Raw genomic sequence first — 25669 nt, forward strand, 5'->3', positions numbered from 1 at the left:
TTGAAAGTGAAGAAAAACTTACCAACAATTAGACCTATCCCAAAGTGGAAATGAGCTGCCTAAAGAATTCCACTAGGCATGGTGGCACACACCTGTAATCCCTGCTACTAATAAGACTCAGGCTGGTGGATCTCTTGTGCTTGGGAATTCTGCTGCAGTGGGGTAAACCAGTGGGTGTCCACACTAAGTTTAGCATCAATGTAGTGAAACAACAACAGCATGGAGGTGGAGGGGTAAACTGACACAGATTTGAAATGGAGTAGATCAGCTCTCCTGTTCTAATCAGTGGCGCTGTCATCCTGTGAGGGGCCACTGTGCTTCCAGTCTAAGCAAGATAGGGAGACACAGTTCTTTAAAAAGTAGTTTCCCCATCACCAGATGTTTTCAAACAAAGGCCACGTGATCATTTGTCAAGGATTGCAAAGGCAATTCCTAATCAGGTATGATTTAACTAGAATTCTAGAGAGTCAACAGCAGGGCTTCCCAGCAGGGTCCTTAGCCCAGTTACAGACCTCATATATTCATAAATTAGTGTCCAAAATCATACTAGGCACATGGCTACCAGGAATCAGTCTAGGACTAAGGTATCAAGGGACTTAAAAATGTCCTGCGGGGCCCATTGGCAGAATATCCTGGCAGTATTTGTGGCACTTGTTTTTCTTTGTAGGCAGCCTTTGACAGGGTAGTCAGCTGAGGAATGTACAGTCAGACTGAAGCATAGACAAAGTCTCCCTCTCACCTATATCGTTCTTCAGGGAAGCTGAGCCCAGGCCTCTTTCAGCTGCCTGGGTTTGAAAGTTAGCAAGCTGGCAGCAAGAGGGTGACAATAGTGGGTTCAATTATAACACAGGCAGCAGCCCCAAGGATGGAAGTTGACATCAGGTATGCAAACACCACTGGCTTGGTTCTGGCATGGATATTGTGGACTCCCATAGGTCAATTCACATCAAATAGGATTGTCCAAGGCCTATAAGAACTAATCATTAGGGCCACTTAATTTTCTGTCAGGCTCTGAACTCATCTGCCAGAAGATGCTGTTGCCATCTTGTCCCCACCCTAATCCCCCACATTCACTACTTTGCTCTTTCTTTCCATCAGGAGTAATCAAAGGCCTACAAGAACTACCCTTTGGAACTCTGTATAGACACAGCCATTTGGAAGTTAAATAAGAACCTCTCATTAGGTGGTCAGAGTAAAAGTTGCAGGCCAAAGGCCAAAGTTGTAGACTACCCATAGATGACATAATGAAATCTGCTGATGACTTGAAACTGGGAGAGATGACCAGTATATTGGATGACAGAGTCAGGATCCAAAATGACCATTATAGGCCACAACAATGGGGGAAATATAAGAACAGGGAACTTAAACCACAGTTTGTTTTTTTTTAAAAATCCTTCACTTAGATTCATAAAATCAACTGCAAGAGTTAGGATGGAGTGACATGGCTAGGAGATAAATTGCATGAAAAAAAATTGGGTGTTTTAGTGAACTGGAAATTCATTGTGAGTCAACAGTATAATGTGGGACACCACCCTCTCACTAAACTATGTTGTTTGCCCCTGTTATGGACTATACAGAGAATTACTTAACCATGGCAGGTAGGTGGCACAGTGTATACAGTGTTAGTCCTAATGTCAGAACACCTGAGTTCAAATGCAGCCTCAGATACAGACTAGAGATGTGACCTTGGGCAAGTCACTTAATCTCTGCCTGCTTCAATTTCCTTATCTGTAAAATAGGGATAATAGCACCCAGCTCCCAGGTTGGTTGTGAGGATCAAATGAAATACTTGTAAAGGGCTTAGTGTAACACCTGGCACATAGTAAGCACAGTATAATGTTATTTATTGTATGGGAAGGTAGGAATAATCTTAAACCTGCCCCCTCAGACTACTTCTCCAGGGAATCACAGCCACAGATCAGGGCTAAAAACCTAATGGATACAGGAACTTACCACTATCCTCTTTACCTCAGTGGGTAGCATTCATAAATTCAACTGCCCCAAGAACTGAATATCTAATTATTAGCTGGCTAAGTAAGCCCCACATCAAGCCTTCCAAAGAGAAAAGACAGTTAAGGAAATGCATAGGTAAATACAGGCATACTTACACATAGGGAAGCCATAGGTCTCAAACAGGTAAGATAGAAAAGATTGCAAAGTCCCCCAAACACACCATTTCTCTGACATCCTTGTTTAGGGGCACAGAAGACATTCCTAAGTCTGAGAGATGTGGGAAGTGATGGGTTGATTTGGCTCAGCACAGGAGCACCAACTCACCCCTAGGAGGAGAACCCTCATGGGACAGTTGTATAGGCAGGCTAGGAGGAGGGCAAAATGGAGGGCTTGGGCTTTGCCAACGAAAGGGCTGGAGTGGAAGGCAGGGTCCACCAAAGGAGCTGGATCCTCATGGTTCCTTTCTGGGGGCACGAGGTCCACAGAAGTGGTACAGGGATGGGGGAGAATTGTGGGCCCTTGACCGTAGTGTCCTGGGCAAAACCCTACAGTCCTTTGGAATCTTAGCAACAACGGTCCCAAAGACTCAGAGATCACCTTCATTTTTGCACATTGCCTTCGTCAAACCTTAACCACCCAGTAAGTCCCTTAACAAGTATGCGAGTTGCTGCAGCCCTCTTGCATCCCCATCTAGGGAGCCTCAGCCATGGCTCCAAAGCCTAGGATAGGAAGCTAGGGAGAAACTCAGGGAATGAAGAGGGCCAGCCCACTCCCTTAGTCATGCTCACACCTGTCCTTTCCCCCCAGGTGACTCTGCCAGAGCACACAACCCCAGGCAGTGCAATCCTTACCATCTCTGCCACTGACCTTGATTCTGGGGACAACGGCCGCATCTCCTACCACCTGGTGTCCGCTGCAGAGGGCTTTGACGTCGACTCCAGCAATGGTGCCACTTCCCTCCCCACCTCCTTCCCTAGTTGCCTCCTGTCCCCTCCCTTTCCTGTCTCTTGGACTCCTGTCTCTTCTCCAGTTTTCCCCTACCCCATTTTTATTCATTCGTTCATCACATATTTAATACACAGGTGCTGCTGTGGATAGAGCAGCAGTGCAAGAGTCAGGAGGACCTGAGTTCAAGTCTCACCTCAGACACTTGACACTCACTAGCTGTGTGACCTTGGGCAAGTCACTTAACCCCAATTGCTTCATCCTGCATCACCTCCAGTCATGCTGATGAATATCTGGTAACTGGATTCAGATGCCCCTGGAGGAAAAGTAAGGCTGGTGACCTGCACAGCCCTCCCTCACTCAAAACAAAGTCAAGTGCAAGTCATGTCATCACTTCTCTGATGGCATGGTCTTTTTCGGCAATGAAGGATGAACACACACACATTTAATATACAACTATAGTGTGCACTAGGGAAAATACAAAGTGGATTCCTACCCTCATTGAGCTCAGTATAATTGGGGTGGGGGGGAATAACATGAATAACTACAATATCATATTTGTGCCCTTACTGGCCTCCAGCCTTCACTCCTCACCCTACTCTCTCCAACCTGTTTCTTCTTCACCTTTCTACTTCTCCCCCTCCCCCAGCCATATCCTGACCACTGGCCTCTTTTCACTCCCAATTTGGGTTTCCTCCACCTGCACTTTTCTTGCCACTAATATACTTACTCCTTCCTTTAGGGACCCTATTCATGATTCAAGCAGCCTCCCTGAGCCCAGGAGGTTTGAGCACAGTGGACATGGTGCTGGAAGCACGAGATCATGGGGTGCCAGGGCGCACAGCGCAGGCCACAGTACATATTCAGCTACAGGATGAGAATGACTATACTCCAAGCTTTGTCCAGCCCCACTACCACATCACTGTTGCTGAGGACATGTCCCCAGGCTCCACACTTTTAGTCCTAGAAGCTACAGATGCTGACCAAAGCCGACTCCATGCTACACTGGACTATACTATCATCAGTGGCAACCGTGGCCATGCCTTCCAATTGGAAAGACACCTGGCAGAAGGCGGGTCTGGCCCACAGGCCTCGGGTTGTCTTGTGTTGCTTGAACCACTGGACTTTGAGAGTGTTACCGAGTATAACTTGACTGTGTGTGCAGCAGATAGAGGGAAGCCTCCACGAAGCACAACTGTCCTTGTTGTCATCACTGTGCAAGATGTCAATGACAATCCACCTGTCTTCGCCCAGCCCCATTACCGCGTGGCTGTGCCAGAGGACACCCCTGTGGGCACTGAGTTGTTGCGTGTAGCCGCCTCTGATGCTGATCCTGGACCCCATGGTCTGGTTCACTTCACAATCAGCTCCGGGGACCCTACACACCTCTTTGAGCTGGATGAAAGCTCAGGAGCCCTCCGTTTGGCAAGACAGTTAGACCGAGAAGCCCAGGCACAGCATCAGCTGGTGGTAGAGGCAGCTGACCCCCCTGGAGCCCACTTTGCACTGGTGCCAGTTACTGTGGAGGTACAAGATGTCAACGAGCATGGGCCTGCCTTTCCCCTGCTTACCTTGAGTGCCAGCTTACCAGAGAACCAGCCTCCAGGAACACTGGTTACCACACTCCATGCCCTGGATAAGGACACTGGGGCCTTTGGGCGACTCCACTACATGCTCCTAGAGCCAGGATTAGGGCCAGGACTGGGGCTCACACATTGGGACATGTTTGCATTGAATGGCTCATCAGGTGAACTTCGGGCAAGGGTGCCTTTTGACTATGAGCATACCCGTAGCTTCCGGCTGCTTGTGGGCGCAGCAGATGCAGGGAACCTCTCAGCCTCAGTTACCTTGTCTGTGCTAGTAACTGGTGAAGATGAGTATGATCCTGTCTTCCTAGCACCTTCATTCCACTTTCAAGTGCCCGAGGGTGCCCGTCGGGGCTACAGTCTAGGCCATGTACTGGCCACAGATGAGGATGGAGGTGCCGATGGTGTTGTCCTGTACTCCCTTTCTGCTCCCTCCCCATATTTTGGAATCAACCAGACCACGGGAGCTCTGTACCTTCGAGTGGACAGTCAGGCACCAGGCACAGGGTCCAGTGAAGCTGGGGGAGGGGGCCGGGCAAGGCGGGAGGCACCCCGGGAATTACAGCTTGAGGTGGTGGCTCGAGGGCCCCTGCCTGGAGCCCGAAGTGCTGCAGTGCCTGTGACTGTGGACATAACCCATACGGCTCTAGGTTTAGCACCTGACCTCAACCTGCTGTTAGTGGGAGCTGTGGCAGCCTCACTGGGTGTGGTGGTGGTACTGGCACTAGCAGCCTTAGTGTTGGGGTTGGTGCGTGCCCGTGCTCACAAAGCAGAGGCAGCCCCAGGGCCCGCTCTTCCACCTGCCCCACTCAGCACCAGCTCCCTGCAAAAACCAGGGCGGGATGCCCCCAGTCCTCCACATTCCGAACACCTTTACCACCAGACACTACCTGGATATGGTGGGCCTAGCGCAGGTGGGCCTTACCCCCGTGGTGGCTCCCTGGATCCTTCCCACTCCAGTGGGCGTGGTTCTGCTGAGGCAGCTGAAGATGATGAGATACGGATGATCAATGAGTTCCCCAGAGTGGCTAGCGTTGCTTCTTCACTGGCTGCCCGTGGCCCGGACTCTGGCATCCAACAGGACGCTGATGCTGATGGACTGAGTGATACATCCTGTGAGCCACCTCCACCTGATGCCTGGTACAAAGGCCGGAAGGCTGGGCTGCTGCTCCCAGGTCCTGGTCCAGGGCTCTATCGAGAAGAGGGTCCACCAGCTGCCAGCACTGCTGGGGCCTTCCTAGGGGGTTGTGGCCTGAGCCCTGCCCCTCCTGGAGACTATGGTTTCCCAGCTGATGGCAAACCCTGTGTAGCAGGGGCACTAACAGCCATTGTGGCGGGTGAAGAGGAGCTCCGGGGCAGCTACAACTGGGACTACCTGCTGAGCTGGTGTCCCCAGTTCCAGCCACTGGCCAGTGTCTTCACTGAGATTGCTCGGCTCAAGGACGAGGCACGGCCATGCCCACCCGCGCCCCGCATTGACCCACCACCCCTCATCACTGCTGTAGCTCATCCTGGGGCCAAGTCTGTGCCCCCTAAGCCAGCTAGCTCCTCTTTGGGCCCAGGAGTCCGTGGTCCCTTCCTGCCCACCCATCGCTCCCCCATTAGCCATGAAGGATCCCTGTCCTCAGCTGCCATGTCCCCCAGTTTTTCACCTTCATTGTCACCTCTGGCTGCCCGCTCCCCTGTTGTCTCCCCCTTTGGGGTGGCACAAGGACCCTCTGCCTCAGCTCTGAGTGCAGAGCCTGGCCTGGAGGCCCCTGATGAGGCAGAGCTACATATCTAGACTGGAAAGCTCCCAGGGCCCCCTGCATAGTCATGAGGACACAGGATGAGCCCACTGGCCTGTCCCCTAGAAACCTCTCCCTAGTTCCATCTTTTCCCATCCCTAGGTTGGGGCAAGGAATTACTCCAGGGTCCACTGATTCCCCCTGGTGGGGACAATATCTGGCTCCCCAGAGATAACCCCTCCTAGATAACAAATTCAGTCAACAACCCTGACAGAGGGGCCCTAATAGGCCCAGCCTAGATTCCCCCAGGGCTCGGCATATATATTCCTTGGGGCCCAGGGCCCAGCATATATATACCCTGCCTATTGGACCTAGTGTATACAACTCTTGAGGCCCAGCATATACAAAGGCCCAGCTTACATCCCCTGGTCTCCAGGAATCAGTATATGCATATCCCCAGGTCCCAAGGGTCCAGTCTTTGTTCCCTAGACCTGGGCTTATCACATATATACCCCAGAGCCCAAAGTTTACACCAATATGTATATGTTCTTGACCACTCCCTTCTCTTAGATCTCCCATCTTCAGTCTGAAGCCCAACATAGACACACACACACACACACACACACACACACACACACACACACTCCCCAGATCTGCCAACTCTGAGCTCTGGAACCCGACATCCTTGGCTACAAGTCCTGCAGTCTTCATCCAATCTCTAACTGTCTTCCCAAATGGTCAGACACTTCATCCAGAAAGCAGAAAATTCTGGCCTTCAGTATACCTCCCAAAACTGGACCTGGGTCAATGACCATCCTCATGCTTCTCAGAACTGGCTCAGGAGCAACACTTGTCCTTATATCTCCCCAAACTGCCTTTTCTTTTCCTTCCGCTGCCTGGAAAGGCTTTTCTTTTCCTTCCGTAGCCTGGACGAAGCTAGGGGCGGGCACTCACAGGAAAGGCTGGTCAGGCTCCCACCACCAGTTCTGTTCGGTACTGGTTTCCCAATCTTACAAAACTCCACTCCCCAGAATAGAGCAGGGTAATATATTTTACCAGAATCTGCCTCTTAGGTCCCTCTTTTCTTTGTCCCGCTTCCTACCAGCATCCGCACTGTCCCTCCATTTCCCTCCCCTTCCTCCCCGCGCCCCCCCTCCCCAAGCCCGGGGCTTGCTTCTTTGAGCCCTGATGTCTTCAGGGCTGGTCTCCCTGAACCTAGGAGAGGAAGGAGCAGACCAGGCTGGGTCTCCAGAGGTCTAAGGTTCTCAGGCAAGTGGAAAGGAGGGTGTCAGTGGGAGCTCAGCTCAGAACTGGGGGAAATAGGATGGGGAGGTGGGGGGGGGGGGTAGAGGAGGAGGCCTCTCTAGGGAAGAGGTAATCAGCTAGGGGACACTGTCTTTGGAAGAGTAATCAAAAATAGGAACTCTGCCCTAGGGATAGTCGAAGGTTGGGGGTGGATTCCGACCTGGGAAGGGCTTAGAGAAAGAGTTCTGTGCTGGGGGCTCAGAGAGGGGGGACTCTGCAGGGATAAGACAGTGAGATCTCTGCCCTGGAGAGCTCAGGGCGGGGACTCTGCCCTGGGGGCTCAGCTGCTCCCAGAATCCCCTCTCCCAAGGCCCCGGATCCTTATTTATTGGGTGAAGGGGAGCTCATGCTGCCCTCGTACCCAGACCCAAAGTGCCAAATACTCTCACTCCGGAGCCTTAATAAAGAGACTGTTTGTACCTGGAGCTGCCTCCCTTTGTTTGGGGGTGTTGTGCCTGTGGGTGCGGGGCGCCTGTACGCGAGGGGCGGGGCAGGGGTAGGGGTGGCTGTCTGATTCTGGGTACGGGACCCGCCCAGGCACGGGGTTTGCGCGTGTCTGCAGGGGGCGGGGCTCCTCTCGTCCCTCCCTGCACCCGCGCATCTACTTGGGACAGCGCCCACGCAGCGCTGGGGTTCGTTCCATTCGCAGGTGCCGGCCATGGGGCGGGAGGTTTGGTGAGCTCGGGGCCAGGGGCCGGGCGGGGGCTCGGGGCTGGGTGCGCTCTCTGGTGTCCCGGTGTCCCCGGCCCCGCTCACTCCGCCCTCCTCGCCCCCCTGTTCCGCAGCGTCCCCGGGCCCCTGCTCCTGCTGCTCGTCGCCCTGTGTGTGTGCACCCGAGGCCTTGGCCCGGAGCCTGACCAGCCTTTCCTGTGAGTGCCCGCCCCTAACCTGTCCAGCCCCCCTGTCCCCCAGACCAGCTCTTAGACCACCTGCTTCTTCCATGTGGTTGATTCGAGGAAAGTACCTTAAGGAGAAGTATTGATATGTCCGCGAGTGCCTGACCCCCCCTCCCATAATCCTTCCCCAAACTCCCACGCTTCACCTCCAGAATTCCCCTGTCAGCTCTTCCTCGCAATGAATCCTTGACTTCCGACCTCTCCTGCCTTCTCCCTCTCTGCTCCCCGCCTCCCTGCCACCCCCGCCATTCCCCAGCAGCCCTTGGTGCGAATCCCCGACGGAGCCCCCAACCTGAGAATCTTAGTCCCCTTTCCCCCATCATCCCAGGCCGGCTACGAGCCTCCAGAAGCTGAACCGTAATTCACACACAGCGCCCCCTCCATCTCCCCAGGCCGCCGCCGGGCTGGGTGCCCCTTGGCCGTGTGGGTCCTAACGAATCACTGAGTCTGACTTTCGCTCTGAGACAGCAGAACGTGCAGCAACTGCAGAAGCTGGTGCAGGATGTGTCCGACCCTGGCTCCCCCAGCTACGGTGTGTGTGGAGGGGGAGGGAGGACTTGCTGGAGGAAAGATCTCCCCTGCCCGGGGGTGGGATGTACGGAGGGGAGGAGTGGGCTACCCAGGGTAATATGGGCTCCAGAGTAATCTCTTCTTTCTCCAGTCCCCTCCCTGCCCCCACCCCAATGTAACCCACAAGGTTTGTAATGCTGTAATACTGAACCCAATGGACTTTTTAAGAAATTTTTTTCTTTCTTGACTAATGAAGTTTCTGAGGCTGGTATAACCAAAAGCTTTCTCCAAGATACTCTACTCCATTGGTTTTAGTCAACAGCTTGACTCCTTGTTCTCTTCCTGTCTGTCTGGACTACCCCTTTCTCTGTTTTTATCTCGAATCCTCTGACTAATCTCTTAAAAGTGTTCTACGAATATGCAGGTGATTCCCCGAGCTTATAAATCCAGCCCCAACGTCTTCCCTTAGGGTCAGTCCCCCATTTCCAAACTCTGGCTGAGTGAAACCAGGGAAAGCTGTGGAAGAGGTGAGGTTTTAGATATACCATAAAGATTGGGTAGGATTTTGACAGCAATTTGAGAGTATGGGGAAGGAGGGTTACAAGTTCCAGAAAAAGCACATCATGATTAAAGGCACCAAAACGTGGATGATCTGACAGTCCTCTTTGGATGGAGTATAATGTGGTATTGTGGAAAGAGCACTGGATTTGGTGTCTAAATGTCTGCAGGAGGCTAGAAAAGAACTGTGATGACAGCTCAATGAATGGAAAAGGTAAAAGTCATCAGCCCAACAGCCCACCTGTGATGACCTAGCATCCATCTGCCAGGGATCTGGCAGCCCCCAGCATTCTCCCTTGAAAGCTAGGTCTGAATTTGGGTATGCTCTAATACCTGTGCTCATGAAAGATGTACCAGAGATGGCAATGAATTCCTTCCATCCATCCTAACCCTCTTTCCCTCCAGGGAAGTACCTGTCACTGGAGGATGTAGCTGCATTGGTCCGACCATCAACACTCACTCTTAGCACTGTACACAAATGGCTTCTAGAAGCTGGAGCCCAAGATTGCCAAACAGTGATCACAGAGGACTTCCTGACCTGCCAGATGACTGTCCAGTAAGTGGGGGACTAGCTGTCCAATGAAGGAGGGATAAGGGGCTGTAAAGGTTCTCCCTGTATCCTTCTAGTAATTGCTGACTCCCAGTTCTATGACGTCTGACCCCCAGGCAAGCAGAGCAGCTCCTACCTGGGGCAGAGTTCCACCGATTTGTTGGGAGACTGGGGGGAGGCCGTGTTGTGAGGTCCCCACGTCCATACAGCCTCCCAGAGGCCCTGGCTGCCCATGTGGATTTTGGTAATTGGTTTGAGGGATACTGGAATTTGGGAAGGGAAGGAAATAGGTTCTGCCTAGAAGCTAATTCTTCTTCCTCTCAATGCATAGTGGGTGGACTGCACCGGTTCCCTCAAGCATCTTCCCTACAGCAACGGCCAGGGCCAAGGCTGGAGCTAGAGGACTCCCTAGGTGTGCACCTGGGGGTGACCCCATCTGTGATTCGTGAAAGATACAACTTGACCGCACAAGATGTGGGCTCTGGATCTCCCAACAATAGCCAGGCCTGTGCCCAGGTGAGCCCTTCTCCTATGTGTGACATAGAATACACATTCCGCTGAAAAGAGGAATTGTTCCATCTCTCCCTGTTAGCTAGCTGACCCTGACCTTTTCCCTCTATTGTTCCATTCCTCCTCCCCCTCTAGTTCCTGGAGCAATACTTCCATGATGCTGACCTGGAAGAGTTCATGAAACTCTTTGGGAAAAGCTTCCCTCACAAAGACTCTGTCAGTAGAGTAGTTGGGCAGCAGGGGCATGGCCGAGCTGGACTGGAAGCCAGCCTAGATGTGCAGTACCTCATGAGTGCTGGAGCCAACATCTCCACCTGGGTCTACAGCAGCCCCGGTAGGCCATCCCACCATCCAAACCCAGGAATTCAAAACTTGAGTCCTCAAAAACAGAGACTTAAGAGATTCCCCCTAGAAACCCTCCCAGACCTAAGGAACCCTTCCTTCTTTGGAGGATGAAAGGAAACTAGTATGGCTGGCTGGCCCCCAGAGTGGGGTTAAGGGTAAAAGGTGACTTTGGCATGTCTGGTTCCCCAACCTAAGGGTAGAGGGAAAGGTGACCTTAGTATCTCTGACCCTCAGGTCGGCATGAGGCCCAGGAGCCTTTCTTGCAGTGGCTCCTCCTGCTCAGTAATGAGTCTTCGTTGCCTTTGGTACACACCGTGAGCTATGGGGATGATGAAGACTCACTCAGTACTGCCTACCTTCATCGTGTCAATGCTGAACTCATGAAGGCTGCTGCCCGAGGCCTCACCCTGCTCTTTGCCTCTGGTATTGATGCTCAGGACCCCTGATTCTGATAGAAGACCCTACTGTACCCCCAACTCCTTATTATGATTCAATATAATTAATTCCTGACCCTGATTCCTTCCTGTAGGAGTTCCTACCCCAAGCCAGGATTTCTCATCTCTTCCCAACCCTTGTCCCTAACTTCCCCTTATTGGCTTATTCAAGGAATCCCCCATTTTTTCTCACTTCTCCAAACTCCTGACTTCAGAGACTAACTTCTGACCTGTCCCTGTTTCTTCTACCAGGGGACAGTGGTGCTGGGTGTTTCTCAGGTCCAAGGGGCCACTTGTTTCGTCCTAGCTTCCCAGCCTCCAGGTAACAGCATCCCTCCTTCCTAACATCACTTAGCTACTTCTTTCCCAAGCTTTCCCAAACTCCAAATTAAGACGTTCTCTTCTCTTAATGGTGACTTTTGACACCCCTGATATGTGTCCTTTGAGACCTTCTAATCTATAACCCAGTACCTGTGGGACTAACTTATGATCCTTGGGGTGCTGACCCCTTCTGCTGACCTGAATCCCCAGTTGCTAATCTTGTGACCTCTGTGTCTGCAGCCCCTATGTTACAACAGTGGGTGGGACCTCCTTCCGGAATCCCTTCCTGGTTACGGAAGAGATCGTCGACTACATCAGTGGTGGTGGCTTCAGTAACATCTTCCCAAGACCTCAGTACCAGGTGTGAGAGTGATAACTTAGCCCCTTTTAGGCCCCAGGAGAGCTGAGGCCTAAACCCTGAGAAAGGACATGGCTCTTCCTGTTATTCCTGATCTGAGATAGTTGCATCTGAGCCTCAGAGGGAGAATCTGGCTGGCCTAAGTCCCCATGACTGTTCCCTCTCATTCTTTAGGACGAAGCTGTGTCCCACTTTTTGGGCTCTTCCACTCACCTGCCTCCATCCAGTTACTACAATGCAAGTGGCCGGGCCTATCCTGATGTGGCTGCACTCTCTGATGGCTATTGGGTGGTTAGCAATCGTATAACCATCCCCTGGGTATCTGGTACTTCGGTGAGACCCTTACATAGCTATCTTCTCCAATCATTCCCTTATCCTACTTCTCATCCCTTGAGTATCCAGTACCTCACTCAGGGTCTATAAGGCCTTTCCTATCCCCTCACTACTAATCCTATCACACCCTTTTATTCCTTGGGTCACACACCATCCCCGCTGTTTATCCTGCCAAGTAGAAAAGCATGCTGCTTTCCCCTACTCCTGCTCTAAGTCGCAGGCATCCTTTACCCCTTCCACAGGCATCAACCCCTGTGTTTGGGGGGCTTCTGTCCTTAGTGAATGAGCAGCGACTTCTGAAAGGTCGTCCCCCTCTTGGTTTCCTCAACCCTCGACTCTACTCAATGCAGGGCCGTGGCCTATTTGATGTAAGTTGTGAGGGGGGATGGAGGAGGGGGAATAGAGGGTTGGGGAGAGCGGGGGTAAAGATGAAGGGGTAAAATGGGTGAGATAGAGAGGCCAGTGTTTGTAGGGATTATGGGAGGGTTATGAGGCATTTGAGGTGGTTTGGACAGGACCTTAGGTATAACCTTTTCCCTTTTACCCACAGGTGACTCAGGGCTGCCATGAGGCTTGCCTAGATGAAGAGGTACAGGGTCAAGGATTCTGTTCCAAGCCTGGGTGGGACCCAGTCACAGGTTGGGGAACTCCCAACTATCCTGCCTTGTTGAAAGCACTGCTAGACCCTTAAGACTTGATTTTACCCCGTTCTGGAAAGATGACACCCTTTTTGACACCCTGAACCCACTCTGCTGCAGATACTAATTGATCCTTGCCCTCACACATATATTCTCATCCTTGCTATCGGCCCTAAGTTGACTCCTGCAACAGTGAATCCTATAACTTTTGTAGGTACTGATCAGTATCACTGTCTCCTCACCCAGTATTTGTAGGGCTTAATTCTTCCTATTTCTTCAGTTTCCCCTGCCAGGCTGTTAATGCCAAAGCTACTCCAGGCAGTCTTCCCCCTTCCACATGTACACATATTCTGTCCACTCCTGTCTCTATTTGCACAAAAATAAAGCTTGTGCTCTTGTTTTTTATCACCTTCTGAGTTGCTTGAGGGGCACAAGGGGCATGGTTTTCCTGGTCTTCAGAGAACAGGGCCAGACACTGACCCATGGACCTGCACTGGGGGCAAGTCAGTAAGATATCTCAAAAGCCCAGGAATTCTCTTAGTTCAGAAAGAGAAACTGAGGCCTAGAAAAGAGAGATTTGTCCAAGGTCCTCCTCAGTCACACATGTATAGTCTGACATATACTCACCGTGTCAAAAAGGCCTTTGTCCCATCAAACTCTCAGGAATGTGAGTTAGCATCCACTAACTCTTGGTCCACCCCTTCAGCTAACTTATTCCATTAATGATATTACAGGATAGATCAGTGAACCTTGATCCTTACCTCCTTGTCATTTGCTGAGTCAGAATAAGTCCTTGAAGTTTCCATATAAATTTTCACTGCTGGTAACCCCAGGGGAGAAAACAGAATATAGATAAGGAAGACACCAGAGGCTCGGAACCTTTACCTTGCTCTTAGAAAACTGTTGGCTGGGGCAGGCTGGAGATAAGCTTGATTGCAAGTGGGATGGGAGGAAGTATCACCCTTACAATCATCTTTCTCCCTGTGAATAATAAATACAATTTTAAAAAATTTATTACCTTTGTAGAATACTGGGCTTGGTGCTGGGGGGAAGGGAAGGCAGGAGCAGTGTACAATTTAAATGAGAAATCATCCTTTTCCTTATGAGATCAATCTAATAATGCAATAATACAAATATAATTATAATATTTGATATTATGTGACAAAAGCAGTAGGGTTAAAAAACAAAGGCTCTACATCTGTGACACGTCATCAGCCTACAACGACTCACAATTTTACAGCATTTTAAAAGTAGCATCGTAAGGGACGGAGCAGTGTTTTACACATTATCGTTGCTCGTCGGTTGTGTCCCACTGTTCACAACCCCATTTGGGGTTTTCTTGGCAGAGATAAATGGAGTGGTTTGTCATTTACAGATGAGGAAACTGAGGCAAATCAGGTGAAGTGACTTGCCCAGGGTCACATAGCTGGTAAGTGAGGCCAGATTTGACTCAGGAAGAGAACTTCCTTATTCCAAGCCCAGAGTTCCATCCACTGTGCCGCCTAGCTGCCCATAAGAGGCTAAAAGTAACGTAATATGGAAATGAGCTGGATGCAAAACTTTACAAAGGAGACGTAAACCTGCCAAAAAAAAAAAAAGTTGGGATATAATCCGTTAAAGCACAAAGTGCACAGTTTAAAAATTAAGGCTTTTGTGCACGTGGGCGCAGCAAACAGATGCACTGGGGCCTCGCAGTGGCCTGCAAGCACTCAGGGTTAAGGCGGGGCCTAAACCGGGCCCTCACCCGAGGCCCAGAGGGAAGTTCACAGTCATCTCAAGGCCAAAGGGCGGTTTCCACGGCAACGCAGCTGTTCTGCAGACCCTCTAGCCTCGCGCCTCTCTATGGCCCAGGGGGCGGGGCGAAAGAGGAGCGCTAAGCGGGAACCGGGGGGAATCCAAGACAGGCCATTGGACTCGGCGTCGCAGTTGCGCCGGCGAGATGGGAGGGTGCGGCTTGGGCCGGAAGTAGGCGGAAGTCGCCTGAGGGGAGAGGAAAGCCCGTGAACGGAAACGGAAGCGGAAGCGCTTCTGTCCTAGTCCTCGGTCTCCACTTCCATCCCCGCTCCCCGCCTCCTGCCCGGCGCCATGAGTGGCAGTGGCGCGGACCCCGAGGTGGTCCCAGCCCCTGCCCCTGCCCCGTCGGGCCCGGCCCCGACTCCCATCCCCACCCCCGCTCCGGCCCCGACCCCAGCCCCGGCGCCGGCGCCCGCCCTAGCCGAGAGCAAGGCCAGCCCCGCGGGAGGCGCAGGCCCCGGCCCCGGCCGGGGGGATACATCCGACCGCCGGGCCTCGGGTGAGCGGGGAGCGCGGGGGGAGCGAGCCAGGCCCCGGATGGGGTGAGGAGAGCTGGAGGGAGCTGGGGCTCTCACGTGGGAGGCATCAGCGTCGGAAAAAGTGGTGCTGCCCAAAGCGAAGCCGCCCAGCCCCTGGCTCTTCAAGGAGAAGCTGGCGGATCCCTTGGACAGCGACCGAGGCTTCCTGCCCTTGAGTCTCCGAAAGTCCTGGGCTGGGCTGGCTGGGATGGGAGCCTTCCGAAGCGCTGGGGGAACGAGGGGATGGAGGGGGTGGAGCTGAGAAGTGCGAGCCCACCGGACCGAGCGTTAGGCACCTCCAGGCCCGCAGGTCCACACTACTAGGGGGCAGTAGGGACTTCTTTGGAGTTAAGCATCGGCTTCCTCGACAAACATTCCCCCCCCCATTCTCAGGCTCCATTGAAATTCCTGTTATCTGTCCTTTGCCAGTCCCAGTGTCTGCAGCTGGGGGTACTGCCCCCCCTGAAGGTGCCATGTCTAATGGGGTGTATGTGTTACCTGGTGCTGCCAATGGAGAAGTCAAGCCTGTTGTGTCTAGTACACCTCTGGTGGACTTCCTTATGCAACTGGAAGACTACACACCCACAGTATGTATAACCATTCTACCAATTAACTTTTTTTCAGTTCCCTGCAAGCTTTTCCTGGCCAACCTATTGCCATTTCCTCATCGTTAATTTTTGTTTAGCTATGAGATCCTTCTTTCCATCTCTGCTGTAATATCTTTGACGAGCAAAGCAAAAAACTTGTCTTTTCCACGTGTCTCAGTTGGACCCTAGTTTACAGCAAATGATAAATTCTCCCAAAGGCTCTAGTTTCTTTTAAGCCACTTTCTACATGAAGCTTTTCGTTTACTAAATCCTCCCCTCTCCTTCTATCTATAGATGTGTGTGCATGCACATATTCCCACCCCCACCCTTATACTGATTAGACCATAAACTCTGAAGTTGGGGACTGTTTTTGATACCGTTTTTTGTATCCCAAGTGCCTAGCATAGTGCCTGATACAGTGTGTACTTAATAACCAATTAAAAATTTGTTGCATTCAGATTCCAGATGCTGTTACTGGCTATTACCTGAACCGTGCTGGTTTTGAAGCCTCTGATCCTAGAATGTAAGTGATTTGGGACAGTAAATCCAGTCCCCAGCATCTATCTAGTGGGCATCTCTGGCTCCTTCTTGTACACCAAGTACAGATTTCAACTTGAGGGAGGGCTGGTTTTATCCCCACATGCCAACTCCTTCTACCTTCCCAGTGTCCGGCTCATCTCCCTGGCAGCCCAGAAGTTCATCTCTGACATTGCCAATGATGCTTTACAACACTGCAAGATGAAGGGCACTGCCTCAGGCAGCTCCAGGAGCAAAAGCAAAGTGAGTAGATGGAATAGGCTGGTGATGTGATCAGTGCTCCCCTGGGGCTCTTGGTGGAATGTGGAACTTCAGAACCTTTCTGCTGGCAGGCTTCTTTAGCCCTGTGAAAGCCACAGGGATTATCATCATCCCCATTTTGTGCGCATAGAAACTGAATCCAAATTGGTTAAGTGATTTGCCTTGGGAATGTAACATGTTAGTACAAGAATCAAGACTACGTCCCTGGCTCACACTACTGCTCTTTCAACTTTCTTTCCAAGGACCGAAAGTATACCCTGACTATGGAAGACCTGACCCCTGCACTCAGCGAGTATGGCATTAATGTCAAGAAGCCACATTATTTCACCTAAGCTCACCTCTTCCCCGGCTGGCCGGGATGTGTGTGGGTGTGTACACATTTGTCCCATTCCTTCCCCACCCACCCCCACACCAGCCTGTTTTCGTAATAAACCTTTATTGTGACTGAGGCAGGTGGCTGCTCCTCCCACATTGGGAAGACACCCAGAAATGGGGCTTGGCGTGATGTGAAACAAAGCTGAGCCTACCCCCGCCCCCCCCAAGGTTGGCAGATGGGGCAGGGAGGGTAGCCCCTAAAGCTGGGGGGGGGGGGGGGGAGCTGAGGTGGCTGTACCGTTGCCAGGGGAGGGAGGGGCCCTGAGGCCTGCTGATGGGAATGGGGTATAGGTATACCCCATTCCCCCATGTGGCTCTATTTGTCCTGCATCTTTTCCAGGATGGGCACAATCATATCAAACTTGGGCCTCTTGGCTGGGTCCTCATTCATGCAGATCTTCATGAGTTTACACACATGTGGGGAGATACCTGGAGGAATGGTGGGTCGAAGGCCTTCCAGGGCAACCTACAAGCAGCAAGAATCCCTAGGTTCAAGACTTCTCTCTGTCCCATAAATCTGCTTCTACCCTCCCTTCCTCCCTTAACATGCCCCCCTGCATCTTCCAGACCTTCATGCCAATTTCCATGTTGGAGAGGTCAGCAAATGGTACCTCCCTTGTCACTAGTTCCCACAACAGCACTGCGAAGCTCCACATGTCTGCAGAACGACGATTAATCTCCTCTGGCTTCTTCTGCAGGGCTGGGTCAAGGGGAGAGGATTGGGATAAGAACCCTGATTCTTTCCTTGTCTCTCCCCACCATCCCTCCTACCACCCCCCCCAACTAAATCTGCTGTCTTCTGCCTTCATCCCCCCCCTACCCTCAGGAGCCACCCAGGCAGGGGCATACATGCGCCCTGGACACTGGAAGGAGAATTTCACGTCAGCCATGCTGATTCGGGCAGTCATATCCTCATCAATCTGGGGAAAAAAGATGAAGGCTGGTTGTAGTGGGGAATCTGTGCTCAAGTGACAGTTGGATTAGATATCTAACATACACTGTAGCCTTAACCTCACCATGACACTTCGGCTGTTCAGAGCATGCCGGGGTATGAGGGGCTCCAGTGTGTGCAGGAAGGCCATGCCCCGTGCCATGTCTAGAGCAAACTTGACAGCTTGAGTCTGGTCAACAACAAAATCTGGGAGAAGGAAAGTTTAGAGAAAGGGAAAGGAATTACTCTAAGTCTAAATTCTAGCAACCCCTTTGCCTCAGACAACTGGCTTCAAATTCTTATTCCTCCTCCACCCTCTGGTGTCCACAGCTCTAAACCCAGCCTTTTCTGGACACGATGACACAACTCACTGGTCCCTTCATGAAGTACATTGTAGAGGGAGCCATAAGGCATCCAGTGGGTGATGAGAACGGGGTGGGGGGCAGGGGGTGCCTGACAGGCTCCCAACACAGGCAGCACATTAGGGTGTGAAAAAATCCTGCAAAGACAAGACAGAATTCATATGTTGCTCTGTCCCTTTAGCTCCCCACCTTCCCATGCACCCAACTCCCCCACCTCAGCTTTGGATACTCTTCATTAAAGTCTCTGCTCTTCCTTGTACTCCAGTCCCGGATCTTCAACATCTTGATGACGATGTCATTCCCCTGCCATCGACCCTTCCACAGCTGAGTTGGGACAGGCAGGATCAGGTTAGGGAATAGGGCCAGGTAGGATAATATCACATAATTTGGAGCATCTAACTTCTTTGATTTTACAGATGAAACTAAGATCTAGACAGATCATAATTTTTTCATACAGCAAACTAATAAGCACAGCTAAAGCCAAACCCAGTTTCTGTCCTGGATCCAGGACTTTTTCCCACTATGCAGTGAGCTAAGTAGAGGGATAATTAGAAGGCAAGAGGAAGCACAACATGGGATTACTGGCATGGCCAAGTAGGCTTGGGGTGGATAGGATGTGGTTAGGAGGCCAAGGCTAAGGCAGTTAGGGGATCTGGGCTTGGAACTACGGGGTTCTTAAGGGTCTACAGGTCACCTCTCCTGACTGGTTCTCGTTGAGTTTCACCACCAGGTTGAGCTGCTTGAAGTCGATGCCTGAGTGTTTATTCAGGGTGCCGTTCCCTGAGAGGAGTGGGGTGTTAGATAGGGGAGATATGTAGAGGCTGTTCCCTGAAGGGAGGTGGGGTGGGGGAAGGTGTTCAGGACCAGTCCCTTAGAGGATAAGGGAATTGGGGGAGGTGTGGAGTCCACTGGAGTAGAATGTTAAGGGAGGTACATAAAGAGTTGTTGGGTGTTAAAAGAGTTGTTGGGTGTTAAAGAGTAAACCACTCCAAACTCACGGGGTCGTGTACGTGTTGTTCCTTTCCAGAATGTGTCTTTGTATGGAATACGGCCCATTGGCTGGCCCAGCTTCTCTGCACGTTCTGAGAAGGAAAAGCAATGAGAGGCAGAGCCCCACAGGGTGAAGGGAACAGGTTCAACCTAATTCCCTTCATGAGAAAAGATTGGGGTGGGGGGGGTGGCTGGAGAGTGAGAGTATAGGATTAGAGGCTCACCTCGGAGGCTGTCTCGAAGTGGGGGTTTGGCCTTGTCCACTGGCATCTCTCCATACTTGTTACAAATGCTGATTAGTGCTCCACCAGCTACAAGGTCCTGGGAAAGAAAGAATGACGATAGTGGCCCATTTCCTCTCCCAACCCCATGACATGAATTCATACCATTCAATTCCTCCTATAACTCCCCTTGGTAGTCAGGCATCTGATCCCAATGAGTGCAGTCCTCACCTCTGCCACTTGGTCCTGGCCCCAGAAGCAGGCATAATGAAGGGGAACGTTGCCATGCTCATTCACTGCATTTATGTCAGCCTTGTATTGGAGCAACTGGGAATAAACAGAAAGGATACTTAAGCACCCCTTTAACTTGCTGGCAGATGAATGTACAGATAGAGCCCTTATCTAGAGCCAAGAGCCAAATCTTATTCTTTTCTTCCATTCTTCTAAACAGTTAATCTAATCTGCAAGATATAAAGGAGAGGGAAAAGATTGCCTACTTTCTGCACAATGTCCCGGTGCCCATGGCTGGCTGCTAGGTGGAGGGGCGTATCATCACCCCTGTTCATCACGTTAATTCGGGCCCCCCTCATGATCAGCATTTCAACAACCGCTGAGCGGCCCTCTCGGCAGGCCCAGTGTAGAGGAGAGAAACCATGGTCATCCCTAGAAGGTGGGAATAAACAAGATCATAACTCAAATCTCTATACTTAAGCTTTAAGAAGTGCTTGCAGCCCCTACCATGAGAACTGGGTTGTGGAAATAGAATCATTCCCTTGTTACAAATAGAAGGTCAGAGAAATCAATTGATTTAAAGTCATAGCTTGGTTAAAGGGTTGAGGGATAGGACAGATAGTGGTGTGGTAGGCCCAATAGAAAATTGGACTGGAATCATAAAATTTCCATTTCTAGGTGATACTGGATATATAACCCTGGGACATGTCATCTAAGCTCTCTAAGCCTCCGATTCCTAATCTATAAAGTGGAGAAAATTAATTTGTACACAAAAGTGAAGAAAACAGTTTGTAAAACTAAAATTTTACCTAAATGAGATTTTTTTTTTTTAATGGGGATGGGGTTTAGGGGCAGAACAAAAAACTGGCAGAAATCAGACATCAGGATCTGTTGGCTGGAAGAAGGACAATAGTCACTAGAACTTCAGAATCCTGAAGAGTTCCGAAGAGTTCTGGCAAAACTCGAGGGACTGAGGGGGAAGTCTGAAGCTGTGGGGGGTGGGGCCTGCCTCCAGCAGAGGGCCTCTGGTCAAATGGCCATAAAAGGAAATTCCCACAATGTCTGGGAGGAGGAAGGGCTACCCAAACAGTGAGGAGGCAGGACTGGGGTGGGTCTACAGCTCCAGGAGGACTGGGCACTGGTTAGTCTGAGGAGTAGGGGTGTGGTTGGGCCTAAAGAGTTTGGGTCATTTCCTAGAGGGGTGGAGCAGAGGCTCAAGTTAGCCACAACGATTGGGCGGCCACCTTCCCCTGCTTTCAGCTACAAATGTCTTATAAATACAAACCCTAAGGTTTTGAGCTTCTGCTCCAGTCCATTCCACACCTGGCCCAGAATTTCCTCTAAAACAGCCAGCATCTGCTTTAGATGCTGAGTGAAAAGGAACTAACTACTGCCTACTGCATGTTCTAGGTAGCTCTAATTATTAGATTGTTCCTTAATCCCTAAATTTTGTTTCTAAGGGTTGTGCCTAATTCCTTTTCGCATGACAGCATTTCCAATCCTTCTCCCCACCCAGTCAATATTCAATATTGACCCTACAATATTCAACTAGAGCAAGGCAGAGCATAAGATTTGGCTTCCCTGTTCACCAGTCTTTAATAAGACAGTCATATTCTTGCTTTAACCATCACCTAAGAAAATTCACTTCTATGATCCAGAACTCTGAAATTCCCTTATCTCATTTTAATATCCTGTCCTATGTCTTCCTGTGCCTTTACTACTATCAAACTTAACTTCTAATCACTGTGCTGCTGAGCAGTGCTGGAAGAAGTCACATAACTGTGCTGCTTAGGAGGACTACATTGTTGTATTACCTAATTCCACCTGGGCCTGACTTCACTTAACTCCCTCCTTTTTGGTCTGGTTCAAAACTCTTTTCCTTAAATCCTCCCTCCCCTACCCCTGCAGATGACCTAGCCTGAGAAAACAGTGCGAGCTCCACCTTTTCCCCCTTTTCTACCACTCAAAAAACCCTAAACACTCTCCCCCTACTGACCCCTTTGTTCTAGGTCACCCCTCTAATTTGTGCACTTGACCCCCTCTCCTGCCATCTCCAGTGCTCCACCCTCTTCACCCCTCCATCTCCTTCCCCATTCCTAATCTTCAATTTCTCCCTTTCTGGCTCATTCTTCCCTATTGCCTAAAAAAATGCTCCTCACCCTAAATAAGCAAATAATTTATTTGGCTATCGCATTCCCTCAAACTATTACCCTTCACCTTTCTTCCTTTTTATAAATAATATTCTTTAGAAAAAACCCTATATACACTCATTTCCTCTAAGTTGAGAAACTCTTTCCAAACTGACTTCTGATCTTACCAGTAGACTGAAAATGCTCATTTCGTAATTACTAAAACCAAGTGGTCCTTTTGCAGTCATCATCACTGACCTCTCAACAATATTTGATGCTGCTAACCAAACCATTCCTGACTATTTTCTCCTCCCTAGGTTTTCCTGACATTTTTCTCCTGGTTCTCTACCTGTGTGGCCACTTTCTCAGGCTCCTTTACTGAATCCAGGTTTGGTTCCAAACCTTAGGTCGCCCCCATGGTTTTGTCCGTGGCCTTCTCTTCTTTCTCTATATCCTTTTGTGGTGACCGCATCAGCTCCCAATTATCATTTATCATTTCTAAGCAGATGATTCGAAGATCATTATATCCAGGCCTAGTCTCTCTTCTGAGCTGAATTCAGTCCTGTATCACCAACCATTTATTAGATCCTTCTATTAAGATATTCAATAGGAATCTCAATCTAAATGTGTCCAAAATGGAACTCATCTCTCTGCCCAAACTAATTCATTCTGACTTCTCTACTTCTGTTCAGGACCTACCATCCTTAGTCATCTTCGTTCAAAAACTGGAATCATTTTTCATTTTTCACCCTCCTTCAGCTACCACAACCCATCAGTTTCCAAGCTTTTTGAGATTTCACTTCCACAATATTTCTCATACTAATCCCCTCTCTATTCACACAACCACCACTCTCCTTTAGGTATCTCTTGCCTAGACTGCTGCAAAAGACTCCTAACTGGGCATATTCAATCCATAGCCTCCAAATTTTTGTTTCTAAAACACAGGGCTGACCCTATCACTCCTCTGCTCAAGAAGGTTTAGTGACTGTTGCCTCTACTATGTAATACTCTTTTTTTGGCTTTTAAAATTCTTGTCAATGAAGTTCTGAACTATCCAGACTGACTTCCCATTACTCTTTCTTGGACATGCTAATTTTCAGGAAAAACTGCCTGTTTGTTATTCTCCAAATTTGGCATCCCATCTCTAGCCTCTATGCCCTTTTTGTACCCATACATATTGTCCCCCATGAGTGGGATGAACTCCCTTTTCACCTAGGCCTTCTAGAATTACTGACTTTTTTTCAGGCTCAGCTCAAGTGCTCCTTGGTAAAAGGGGCCTTTCCTGATCACCCTCCTGTCATTAGTGTCAGTGGCCTTCCCAATCACTTTGAATTCATTTTGGATTGATGTATATACATATTTGATCTCTCCTCTCCTCCAGTGGAGTGGAAGCTCCTTGAGAGGAGGGAATGCTTCATTTTTACTTTTGTACTACCACTGCCTAGCACAGGGCAAGTGCTGAATAAAGTGTGGGCTGAATGAATGTCTCCAAATGTAGCAGTTAGCTTTTTTGACTGTAGTCTCCTATTAACTCATAATTCCACATGTATAAAATCCCCCAGAATTTTTCCACAGGAATTGTTTAGCTGCACATTCACAATCTGGTATTTGTGCAATTGCAATTCTTAATCCAAAAATAAGACTAGATGCTTGGATATCCCTATGAAATTTCATCATATTAGATTTGGCCTGATCATAGGTTCACAGGGTGATTTTGGTTCCTGATTCTGTTTTCCAGTTTTTAGCTACTGTTTCTAGTTTCATGACATCTGCAAATAGGATAGATGTGCCATCTAGACCTCTACTCAAGTCAATAATGAAAATGCTGAGCAGCAAAAGTCAAGGACATGCCTGGGCCATTCCACTTAGAGACCTTCCACCAACCTAACACTGACCCATTACTCTTAGGTCTGAATCTGCCTAATTTTCCTAGCCCAGGGGCTAGACAACAAGAGGCTAGAGCTCACAACTCTTGTGTCCTACTCCCATAAGAAACTGTCAAAGACTGCAGTGAAATCCAAAAGGGAAATATTAGAATCATAGATCTGAGACTTTGGAAATGAATATCTAGTCCAATGAGATCTGCATGTGATGTCTTCTGAATTCCCTAACACTTTCACATTCTGCTTTTCAGAGTTCTATATATAGGGGCCTCATCTTCCCCACTCTAAGGGCAAGAATTGGGGTCTTCATCTTGCTCAGCTGTACCAGGAACCTAGGCCCTGAAACCCTATCCCAATGTTTCCACCAAACATATTCCACTTCCAACTTGTGTTCCCCAGCCCAGTTGTGGATGTCCTGTGTATCCTTTCTTTTTTCTGCAAAACAAAAAAATCCCACCCAACATCACCTGTCCCCTCCATATGTCCCAGTGTTAGGAGAAGGTATGGATCACAGAAAGTAGAGGCACTGTCGAAGCAAAGGGCAAGAAAGGGCTGCGGACTAGATACCAAAAATATACATTATTACACCAAGGTTTTCCGGAGCCTTGTTTGCCCTGCCCAGACACACCTCCTTGCCAACTTTCCCCTCAGATCCTCTCACCCTTGGTTCAAGTCGTTTTCTGTGTTGTCCAGCCACAAACGAACAGCCACAGCATTGCCCTCCCGGCACTGAGTGAAAATGTCGTCCATGGTGACAGCTTCTTACGACCCTGGATAGTCAGGAGGATGGGGGAGAGGTACTAATCAATGTGGGCATAGGGTTATCAGGACTTACTACCTCCTCCCAAAGAGAAGAGCTAGCTCCCTAACTTTCTCTCCCACTTTACGTCCTAGTTGGTCACCCCCACTCCCCGAGCAGCTGGATGGGGGAAGGTTGCAGAAGATGATGTTAGATACCCTTCTTGGGAAAGTCATGTTTGATAATTCTTCCTAGTTGTACCACACACATCCCTTTCAGGGGTGGTCCTGACTAAAAAGGACAACAGTTGGCACCTTAAGAAGGTTCTTAAGCCCTAAGAAGGTGTGTGAGCTACAGAAGGCATGCTTTTCTACGCCCCCCCACCCCACTTGAATCCATACACTCGTCTCCAGACTAGTATCCTGACTGGGCAAAGATAAGCCTGGAACCAAGTCCTCCCGGGGCTTCACCAGCACAGCACGACCCAGAGTGTCGGTCGAGGGAGGACCAGCTGGGCTAAGGCTCGGAGGCTCCACGCGAGAAGTTTGTCCCCGGGGAACAAATTATCTTCTGCTTATCTTCTGCCACCGCAACTCACCGAACAGTTAACTAAGCTGCTATCTGCGTGGGTGCTGGGAGTGCCCCAGGGTGAGAAGACCACTACTCCATCCAAGCTGGGCTGGTCCTGGGCGTTGTCCCCTTCCCCTCCCCGAAGCCACCCCCGCCCCAGACGAGGGTGGGGGGAGGCCCCGGCGCAGACTGCCCGGAGCCCCGCCGAGGCAGCTAAGGGGCCCGACGCCCCGAGAGAGAGTCGGGACAGGCCCGCGATTACACGGCGTCCCGGCGGCAGCCGTGAGGCTGGACCCGGGACTCCGCCCGCCTTCTCTCCAGGCCCGCGGACCGCCGGAGGCTCCCTCCCACCCTCAGGCCTCAGTTTCCTCCTCTGTAAAATGGGCTCGTGGCCCCGCCCCCATCTCCCCAACCCCAGGGGCAGGTGCAGGCCCGCACGATCGCTCACCGGGGCTCGGGTCCAGGTCCAGACGCGCCAGCCGCCCGCTCCGGCCGCTGCCTCCTTCGCCAGTCCTGCCACACCCGCCCCGGCCCGGCCCCGCCCCTCGCCACGCAGCCGCTCTGGCCGCCCG

The 25669-nt window shown here is 50.6% G+C and overlaps 4 protein-coding genes across 6 annotated transcripts in view; 3 read left to right on the top strand and 1 right to left on the bottom strand.

Moving 5' to 3' along the window:
• DCHS1 (dachsous cadherin-related 1) overlaps positions 1-8385 on the top strand; it is an 84366-nt gene extending 75981 nt beyond the window's left edge. The window contains exons 20-22 of the mRNA XM_072610124.1: positions 2761-2899; positions 3641-7480; positions 8302-8385. Coding sequence (XP_072466225.1) covers positions 2761-2899; positions 3641-6267 — 2766 coding nt within the window. The 3' untranslated portion in view covers positions 6268-7480; positions 8302-8385. The remainder of the gene's footprint in view (positions 1-2760; positions 2900-3640; positions 7481-8301) is intronic.
• Positions 8070-13374, top strand: TPP1 (tripeptidyl peptidase 1). Its single transcript, XM_072610125.1, has 13 exons — positions 8070-8191; positions 8302-8385; positions 8805-8944; positions 9886-10036; positions 10147-10274; positions 10362-10546; positions 10676-10874; positions 11120-11308; positions 11572-11641; positions 11881-12001; positions 12173-12331; positions 12574-12699; positions 12882-13374. Exons 1-13 carry the CDS (start codon positions 8175-8177, stop codon positions 13020-13022), a joined length of 1710 nt encoding a protein of 569 aa, XP_072466226.1. The 5' UTR covers positions 8070-8174; the 3' UTR covers positions 13023-13374.
• Positions 13375-14910: 1536 nt separating this feature from the next.
• On the top strand, positions 14911-23392 carry TAF10 (TATA-box binding protein associated factor 10). Of its 2 annotated transcripts, XM_072610129.1 has the most exons (6): positions 14948-15262; positions 15711-15868; positions 16327-16391; positions 16534-16648; positions 16909-17034; positions 19997-23392. In XM_072610129.1, the coding sequence occupies exons 1-5, from the start codon at positions 15055-15057 to the stop codon at positions 16996-16998; spliced, it is 636 nt and encodes a 211-aa protein (XP_072466230.1). In that variant the 5' UTR covers positions 14948-15054; the 3' UTR covers positions 16999-17034; positions 19997-23392. The 2 variants fall into 2 exon arrangements, with proteins under 2 accessions (XP_072466229.1, XP_072466230.1); XM_072610128.1 differs by lacking the exon at positions 19997-23392 and having other exon boundaries at positions 14911-15262; positions 16909-17115.
• ILK (integrin linked kinase) lies at positions 17086-25655 on the bottom strand. 2 transcript variants are annotated; one of them, XM_072610126.1, is made up of 13 exons: positions 25546-25655; positions 24450-24558; positions 20043-20208; positions 19777-19872; positions 19549-19645; positions 19333-19416; positions 19029-19114; positions 18549-18658; positions 18344-18471; positions 18058-18179; positions 17862-17961; positions 17611-17741; positions 17086-17507 (listed from the first exon to the last, which is right to left on the bottom strand). In XM_072610126.1, the coding sequence occupies exons 2-13, from the start codon at positions 24536-24538 to the stop codon at positions 17358-17360; spliced, it is 1359 nt and encodes a 452-aa protein (XP_072466227.1). In that variant the 5' UTR covers positions 24539-24558; positions 25546-25655; the 3' UTR covers positions 17086-17357. The 2 variants fall into 2 exon arrangements, with proteins under 2 accessions (XP_072466227.1, XP_072466228.1); XM_072610127.1 differs by lacking the exon at positions 25546-25655 and adding an exon at positions 25126-25203.
• Positions 25656-25669: the final 14 nt, after the last annotated feature.

Source organism: Notamacropus eugenii, chromosome 5 (genome assembly GCF_028372415.1).
Source record: "Notamacropus eugenii isolate mMacEug1 chromosome 5, mMacEug1.pri_v2, whole genome shotgun sequence".
NCBI classification, from domain to species: domain Eukaryota; kingdom Metazoa; phylum Chordata; class Mammalia; order Diprotodontia; family Macropodidae; genus Notamacropus; species Notamacropus eugenii.